Source organism: Clupea harengus, chromosome 10 (genome assembly GCF_900700415.2).
Source record: "Clupea harengus chromosome 10, Ch_v2.0.2, whole genome shotgun sequence".
Classification (NCBI taxonomy): domain Eukaryota; kingdom Metazoa; phylum Chordata; class Actinopteri; order Clupeiformes; family Clupeidae; genus Clupea; species Clupea harengus.
The window spans coordinates 19,878,029-19,885,528 of NC_045161.1; the positions used below are offsets into that span (position 1 = coordinate 19,878,029).

At 48.2% G+C, this 7,500-nt stretch overlaps 1 protein-coding gene across 1 annotated transcript in view; it reads right to left on the reverse strand.

The window, feature by feature from the left end:
* adamts10 (ADAM metallopeptidase with thrombospondin type 1 motif, 10) overlaps window positions 1-7,500 on the reverse strand; it is a 42,565-nt gene that overhangs the window by 12,641 nt on the left and 22,424 nt on the right. The window contains exons 15-16 of the mRNA XM_031574323.1: window positions 4,608-4,741; window positions 1,484-1,607 (exon numbers count right to left, since the gene is read on the reverse strand). Coding sequence (XP_031430183.1) covers window positions 1,484-1,607; window positions 4,608-4,741 — 258 coding nt within the window. The remainder of the gene's footprint in view (window positions 1-1,483; window positions 1,608-4,607; window positions 4,742-7,500) is intronic.

Consider the following 7,500-nt stretch of genomic DNA (forward strand, 5'->3'; position numbering starts at 1 on the left):
GTCTCCAGAGTGGGTAGATTCGAATCCGCCAGCGGATCCGTGTTTGTGTGTAAGCCTGATCTGCACTCTTTCTAACCCGATGATGTCATTGCCCCACGTGAACACCCCACGCCCCGCCTCGCAACCTCAGCCTGAACCCTTATTAACCCCGCTGCGTCACTTCATAACAGCAACAACATAAACTAAATCGGTGTTGTTAAGAAGCTGGTTAGGAAAGGGATGACATTAACAAGCCAAACTTTAATCTATCACTGTTTAATCTATTTGCATCAGACCATTATTCAAAACCGTTTTTTAAAAGTGTCAGCAATAGCCTATTTGAGCAAATCTGACGTGAAAAGATTTTTATTATAGATGAAAGTTTCAAAACGGTAACTTAACACAAATGAGGGTTATGGCTAAGTGCGCGATTCTAACTAGTCTTGTTTGAGTGCTGTGGTAACAGTGATTTCAGGTGGTAGAGAAGATCGGAAGATTGCTAATTGGATCTCCACTTCTGCCTTCTGTTACTTTATGCGCATGCTCCATGACATCTTTACAGCAGATTCAACCACTCCACTCCGCTCCAGCGTTTCCGTGTGAATGCAGATTTTTCTTGACACGGCTCTGTGTGAACGCGATAAAAAAAGGTACCGGATCCAAAACAAATTCCAGATTCAGGCAATCCAGGCTCCGCGTAAACGTAGCCTAAACCATGGCTCAATATTATTCTATTGCTGCTATACAAGTGTGTTTGTGTTTGGGAGTGGGGACAGACTAATCGGAGAAACGGCACTTCTACCACAGTAGTAACCTGTGTTCAGTGCGTGTGTGTGCATGTTTACGTGGGTGTCCAAGCATGTTTTTTTGTGTGTGTGTTTGTGTGTGTGTGTGTGTGTGAACTGTTGCCTTAGAGTTCATCAAAGGACAGAGGCCCTTCAAAACACACTGTGCTCTGAAAACACACACCCAACCTGGCTGATTTCAACCCTGACTCCACACGCCCTCAGCATAAGAGAGGCTCTGTGAGGTGAGTTCATTAACCTCTCCTCCTCCTCCTCCTCCTCCTCCTCCTGCCCTCCTGCCCCGCAGCTCACGCATGCACACACAGAGCGGGGAGCAGGACTGAACACTCGCTTGGCACAAAACCCCACTTCAAGTTTTAAGGCTCAAAGACCTCAGTGACCTCTAATAAGTGTTCTTAACCTCAGTGTTCTCTCTCTCGCTCTCGCTCTCTCTCTCTCTCTCTCTCTTTCTTTCTCCCCCCCCTCTCTCTCCCCCTCTCTCTCCCCAGCATTAACCCCTCACTGGGACTGGAGACTGGTACCTTCACTGTAACCCGTTAGGAGGGAAACCAAAGACACAGAGGAGGTGTTAGAACCCTTCTGTGGGTGGGCGTGTTAGAACCCTTCTGTGGGTGCGGTAGAACCCAGGGGGGTGTTAGAACCCAGGGGGGTGGTAGAACCCTTCTGTGGGTGGGCGGTAGAGCCCCAGGTGATAGTACCTCCTTCGGACAGTGTATCGTTGAAGACGCCCTCGATGGTGGCACAGGTGCTGCTGTCGCCCCCGCACACACGGCAGCGGTCCTCTCGAATGTCTGAGCCCAGGATGCGGTCGCAGCCCACGTGCTGCAGCAGGGAGACAGAAGATACAGGCGTCAGGGGTCACTTAGAGACAGGAGTCAGGTAGTGATGCAGTGGTCACTAAGAGACAGGGGTCAGGGGTCACTTAGAGACAGGGGTCAGGGGTCAAGTAGTGATGCAGTGGTCACTTAGAGACAGGGGTCAGGGGTCAAGTAGTGATGCAGGGGTCACTTAGAGACAGGGGTCAGGGGTCAAGTAGTGATGCAGGGGTCAGGTAGTGATGCAGTGGCCACTTAGAGACAGGGGTCAGGGGTCAGGTAGGGAAAACACACATAATTCATTTTTGTTTATCAGTCAAACTGCAGAAAATCAGTCCATAAATAAAGGATCTTGTTTTGAGCTGTCCTTCCAGCAAGACAATAAAAGCTCCATTCAGATACAATAACTTAGCTGGCAACCCTTGAACCTGGCAACCCATCAAGTTGTTCCCCCGGCTTGGGCCTTCTTCAGGAATGTGTAGGGAGTTTTAACTAGTCAGGTCTCATAAATACATAAATTATATTATTTACAACATCCGTTTATCAAGACTGAGAGGTCTGATTAAAAGCTGCTGACTAACAGGACAGATACTTCCTTATAAACATCTAACAGGACAGATACTTCCTTATAAACATCCAAACAATCTAATTTAATTTGTTAAAGTCAGACAGTGGGTGTGAAGATGAATGTCTCAATGTCTCATAAAAGACTCTTCACTTTAAACAAACTAATATTACTTAAAATGCCATTGTTTATATGTAGTTTATACAAGCCATACTTTTCAGCATTTAACATTCCTTGTTTTTTTTTTATATTCACTGAGGTTCATATTGTGTTCATACCAACTGATGCACTGCCTTTCACATGTTCTCTCTGTCTTTCTGTCTCTCTCTGTCTGTCTCTCTGTCAGTCTCTCTCTCTGTGTGTGTGTGTGTGTGTGTGTGTGTTTGTGTGTGTGTGATATCTGTTTCTGTCTTTCTCCGACACTCAGTATTTAGTCCAAAAGTGAAACGGTGGGAAGAGAGAATAGACATTCTAGTTTGCAGCCTCATGGTGAGTTGGGTTCCAAGTGGTGAGGCTTGGATTTTTGGGATTTTACAGAGAGAGAAAGAGGGAAAGAGAGACTGAGAGAGAGAGAGAGAGAGAGAGAGAGAAAGAGACAGACTGAGAGAGAGCGAGACCAAGAAAGAGAGTGAGAGAAAGAGACAGACTGAGAGAGAGCGAGACAGAGAAAGAGAGAGAGAGAAAGAGAGACTGAGAGAGAGCGAGACCAAGAAGAGAGTGAGAGAGAGAGACAGACTGAGAGAGAGCGAGATCAAGAAGAGAGTGAGAGAGAGAGACTGAAAGAGAGCGAGAGCAAGAAAGAGAGTGGCTGCGGTCCAGTTCAGCTGCCTGCAATGTGAACAGCCCAGCTGAGAGGTCACTGAGTTCTCTCCGCCGTTTCTCTCTCTCTCTCTCTCTCCCTCTCTCTCTCCTTTTTCTCCCCATCCTGTTTTTCTCTTTCTCCTTTCTTTGCTCTCTTTCCCCTTTCCTTCCTTGACTTCCTTTTTTCTTCCCCTCTCTGTCTCACCACTCGTTCTCTCTTTCTTTCTCCCTCTCCTGTAAAACACCGCCCGGACCATTCTGGAGAAACACAACAAACCTCCACTGCAACATGCACTTACATTTCCAAACATAACTACAGCGAACCACCAAACCAGAAGAGGGAGAGGGAGAGAAAGACAGAGAGCAGAGGGAGAGAGAGAGAGAGAGCAGAGGGACAGAGAGAGAGAAAGAGGGAGCAGAGGGACACAGAGAGATAGGGATGGAGAGAGAGAGAGAGGGAGAGAGAGAAGGAGAGAGAGCAGGAGAGGAAGGACCCAGAGAAGTGGTTGACAGCATTCAGCTCCTCTCTGCATTCCTCCATGAACACAACAACTCAAAAGTGTGCAGCTCTGTGCCAATCACAGGAGTCTGCTCCAGCCCTTTACGGCTCTCTCCTCTCTCAAACACGGATATCTCTCTCACTCCATCTCTCTCTCTCACTCCCTCTCTCTCTCACTCCCTCTCTCTCTCTCTCTCTCTCTCTCTCTCTCCTCTCTCAGACACGGATATCTCTCTCACTCCCTCTCTCTTTCTCTCTCTCTCCTCTCTCAGACACGGATATCTCTCTCTCTCTCTCTCTCTCTCTCTCTCTCCTCTCTCAGACACGGATATCTCTCTCACTCCCTCTCTCTCTCTCTCTCTCTCTCACTCCCTCTCTCTCTCTCTCTCTCTCTCTCACTCCCTCTCTCTCTCTCTCCCTCTCTCTCACTCCCTCTCTCTCTCTCTCTCTCTCTCTCACTCCCTCTCTCTCTCCTCTCTCAGACACGGATATCTCTCTCACTCCCTCTCTCTCTCTCTCCCTCTCTCCCTCTCTCTCTCAGACACGGATATCTCTCTCACTCCCTCTCTCTCTCTCTCTCTCTCCTCTCTCAGACATGGATATCTCTCTCTCTCACTCCCTCTCTCTCTCTCTCTCTCTCCCTCTCCCTCTCCCTCTCCCTCTCTCTCTCTCTCTCTCTCTCTCTCAGACACGGACATCTCTCTCTCTCTCTCTCTCTCTCCCTCTATCAGGCACAGACATCTCTCTCTCTCTCTCTCTCTCTCTCTATCTCTCTCTCAGGCACAGACGTGTGCTGAATGACTAAATGGAAAGCCTCTGAGAAAAGAGAGGGGAAGTATGAATGAAGTATGAGAGACAGACAGACAGACAGACAGACAGACAGATGGCCTGAGTGAAGTGTGAGGGACAGACAGACAGACAGACAGACGGCCTGAGTGAAGTGTGAGAGGCAGACAGACAGACAGATGGCCTGAGTGAAGTGTGAGAGGCAGACAGACAGACAGACAGACAGACAGACATAGACAGACAGACAGACGGCCTGAGTGAAGTGTGAGAGACAGACAGACACAGTGAAGCATGAGAGACAGACAGACAGACAGACAGACAGACAGACAGACAGACAGACGGTCAGCTGTGGTCACCTTGCAGTCTCCATTGACGCAGATGTCCAGAGAGTCCTCCCTGCACGGTGTCCCGTCCACGACCGCTGGTGCACGCTCTGTGTAGAAGTTATAGCCTTCCGCCAGGCAGTTCAGGGAGCAGGACTTAACCCCACCTGCACACACACACACAAAATAACAAGGCAAAAACACCAAACACACAGAAGTGGCCAACAGTTAAATAAATGGGTTCAAAGAAAAAAAATAAGAAATAAAAATAAATTAGAACAGAATGGCACTCAGCTGCATCTGAGTGTGTCGCTGGAGCGGCAGTGTGTGTGTGTGTGTGTGTGTGTGTCTGTGTGTGTGTGTGTGTGTGTGAGTTCAGCTCTGCTGAGTCTACACACACTTAATGACATGAGTCAGTGTGTGTGTGTGTGTGAGTTCAGCTCTACTGTGTGTGTGTGTCTGTATGTGTGTGTGATGCAGTTCATCTGAGAACAAAAGTTCCTCACTTCTGGGGTCTAATGGCACAAGTGTAAAAAGTGCAAAAACACACACAACATATAATTACACGAAGCATTTCCCTTCGTTGCTAAGCAACGCTATCAGTTTGACTAATGTGTCTGATAGCTCTGACTGGTATTTAATGGTCTTTCCCCCAAGTCCAGTGTGTCTCTGAGATTGGGCGTCTTGTTCTCTCACAGCTGTTAGAAAAGAGGGTGCCAATACAGAGAGAGAGAGAGTGAAAGAGAGCAAAAGAGAGAAAGGGAGAGAGAGAAAGAGAGCGAAAGAGAAAAAGGGAGAGACTGAAAGAGAGCGAAAGTGAGAAAGGGAGGGAGGGAGGGAGAGAGAGAGAGTGAAAGAGAGCAAAGGGGAGAAAGGGAGAGAGGGAGGGAGGGAGGGCGTTGGGGGGGGGGGGGGGGGGGGCGGCTTCAAGGGAACAAGCAGCTGAATTTTATTAGCACTCCCATTCCCCTTGTACACACACTAACACGCACACATGCACACACACACACACACACACACAGACACACACACTCATAAAAACAAACACACACAAACAAGCACACACACAAACACACACACAAAAACAAGCAGACACAAGCACACACACACACAGAACTGTAGTAGTATAAAAACTAAACTGAGGCTCGCAGGCAGGTTGGCTGCTTAAACAGGAGGTGTGCGTCTCTCAGCACAGTCAAGAAGAACATGAGAACAGTCTAGAGCAGGGGTTTTCAACTGGTTTTGTCCCAGGGACCACCATTCTGACTAGAAAGTAATTTGCGGCCCACTGATGTGCCTGCGTGCGCGTGCGTGAGTGTTTGTAACCACCGCCACGCCCCCTCCCCCCGCACACATATTCTGCCTATAACACTTAAATATGTGGAATTATCAGGGTAGATCACTAACCACCGCCGCCATGCCCCCTCCCCCCACTTTACATTTTCCGCCTGAAACAGTCAAGAAGAACATGAGAACAGATCTACAATCTGGGTGATCTGATGAGAACAGATAAGTCGTCTGCTTCTGCTCTTTCCCCTTTATGTCTGTTTAGAAATGAAACACCAAACACAAGACCCTGTCTTTACACACACACACACACACACACACACACACACACACACACACACACACACACAGACACACAGACACACCTTTATGTCTGTTTAGAAATGAAACACCAAACACAAGACCCTGTCTTTACACACACATCGCTCAGGGAGAACACAGACATGCACACACACACCCATAACACACACTCACACTCACACTCACACTCACACACACACACTCCCATCTCTCCTTTGGCCATCTCTCTGTGCACTCGTTCTCTACACACACACACACACACACTTCTCATTTGGCCATCTCTCTGTGCACTCGTTCAGAGACAGAGCATGAGGCACAGGAGGGCAAGAGGACTGATGTATTATGAGATGCCAGAGATCTGATCCAGCTCACACACACACACACAGCTCTCGGGCATCAGCAGTACCAGGTGGTGGAGTCCTCACACACACACACACACACACACACACACACACACACACACACTATAACACTGCGATCTGTCTGTGGCTCAGGAGGGCTCTACCTGATATGTGAGGGGCAGTGTTGGCGGCACGGCTGTGTTTGTGTTGGCAGTGGCGGCACGGCCGTGAGTCGCCTTTCTGCGCCAAGTGAGAGCCGAGAACTAAGAGCTGAGAACTAAGAACTGAGAACTAAGAACTGAGAACTAAGAACTAAGAGCTGAGGACTAAGAGCTGAGAACTAAGAACTAAGAGCTGAGGACTAAGAACTTAGAGCTGAGGACTAAGAACTGAGAACTAAGAACTGAGAACTAAGAACTAAGAGCTGAGGACTAAGAGCTGAGAACTAAGAACTAAGAGCTGAAGACTAAGAACTTAGAGCTGAGGACTAAGAACTGAGAACTAAGAGCTGAGAACTAAGAACTAAGAGCTGAGAACTAAGAGCTGAGGACTAAGAACTGAGAACTAAGAGCTGAGAACTAAGAGCTGAGAACTAAGAACTAAGAGCTGAGAACTAAGAACTAAGAGCTGAGAACTAAGAGCTGAGAACTAAGAACTAAGAGCTGAGAACTAAGAACTAAGAGTTGAAAACTGAGAGCTAAGAACTAGGAGCTGAGAACTAAGAGCTGAGAACTGAGAGCTAAGAACTAAGAGCTAAGAGCCGAGAAACTAAGAGTTGAGAACTGAGAGCTGAGAACTATAGCTGAGGGCTGAGGGCTGAGGTCTGCTGAAGAAGAAGTGGATGGCGGGACAAGAGGGGGGGGGGGGGGTAGAGGAGCTGGATGTGAGGAGGAAAGACTGCAGAATGCAGCACAACAGTGGTCCTGAACTCACAGCCACATTGCTGGGCTTGGCCTTATTTACCTCTCCATAGCTTGGCCTTATTTACCTCCATAGCT